Source organism: Rhincodon typus, chromosome 49 (genome assembly GCF_021869965.1).
Source record: "Rhincodon typus isolate 14 chromosome 49, sRhiTyp1.1, whole genome shotgun sequence".
NCBI lineage: Eukaryota > Metazoa > Chordata > Chondrichthyes > Orectolobiformes > Rhincodontidae > Rhincodon > Rhincodon typus.
The window spans coordinates 4,096,791-4,097,789 of record NC_063380.1 but is presented as its reverse complement, the minus strand read 5'-3'; the positions used below and the strand labels follow the sequence as shown (position 1 = coordinate 4,097,789).

Sequence of the window (999 nt, the reverse complement as noted above, 5' to 3'; positions counted from 1 at the left end):
AGGGGGTGAGCGGGGCGGTTGGAAGGGGAGGGGTTCGAATGGGGCGGTTGGAAGGGGAGGGGTTCAAACGGGGCAGTGGGAAGGGTAGGGGGTGAGCGGGGCGGTTGGAAGGGGAGGGGTTCGAACGGGGCGGTGGGAGGGGGGGGGGGGGGGGATGGCGGGGTGGGTCTGTGAGCAGCACACTGTGTACTGCAGGGTGTTTAGGGAAGTGCGGTGGCGTTCGGGAGGCCGGTTTCGGTCCTGACTGTTTCTGCCTCCTTGCCGTGTCTCCTGTGTCCAGATCTTCTGCGTGCACGGTGGCCTCTCGCCCTCGATACAAACACTGGATCAAATTCGGACAATAGACCGCAAACAAGAGGTTCCTCACGATGGGCCCATGTGTGATCTCCTGTGGTCAGACCCTGAAGGTAACCAGGCAGCGGGGCGATGCATGGATCTTTAACAGGGGCACAAACTCACCCTGGCTCAGGGATACAGTCGGGGGTGGCAGGGGGGCACTGACTGTCGCCGGGGTATGGAGATCACCCACACTCCCCAGGACTATGTCTAACTTTGTCACTGTTTGTACTTTCAGACACGACGGGGTGGGGAGTGAGTCCGCGGGGAGCTGGTTACCTGTTTGGCAGTGACGTTGTCACTCAGTTCAACGCTGCCAATGATATCGACATGATCTGCCGTGCTCACCAGCTGGTGATGGAAGGTTACAAGTGGCACTTTAATGAAACTGTGCTAACTGTCTGGTCAGCACCAAATTACTGCTACAGGTGAGAGCGAGGTACCAGGAATCGTGTTTCAACATCCCCGTTTAAAATCTGTAGGCTCAGAGGGGCGCCGCGTACGGTTCCTGTCTGGTTACACCGCACTCGGAGCGCCACGTACGGTTCCGGTCCCGGTTACACCGCACTCGGAGCGCCGCGGACGGTTCCGGTCCCGGTTACACCGCACTCGGAGCGCCGCGGACGGTTCCGGTCCCGGTTACACCGCACTCGGAGCGCCGCG

At 60.6% G+C, this 999-nt stretch overlaps 1 protein-coding gene across 1 annotated transcript in view; it reads left to right on the top strand.

Annotated features, from left to right (window-relative positions):
• ppp4cb (protein phosphatase 4, catalytic subunit b) overlaps nucleotides 1–999 on the top strand; it is a 12,746-nt gene that overhangs the window by 8,361 nt on the left and 3,386 nt on the right. The window contains exons 7-8 of the mRNA XM_020526256.2: nucleotides 281–407; nucleotides 575–764. Coding sequence (XP_020381845.1) covers nucleotides 281–407; nucleotides 575–764 — 317 coding nt within the window. The remainder of the gene's footprint in view (nucleotides 1–280; nucleotides 408–574; nucleotides 765–999) is intronic.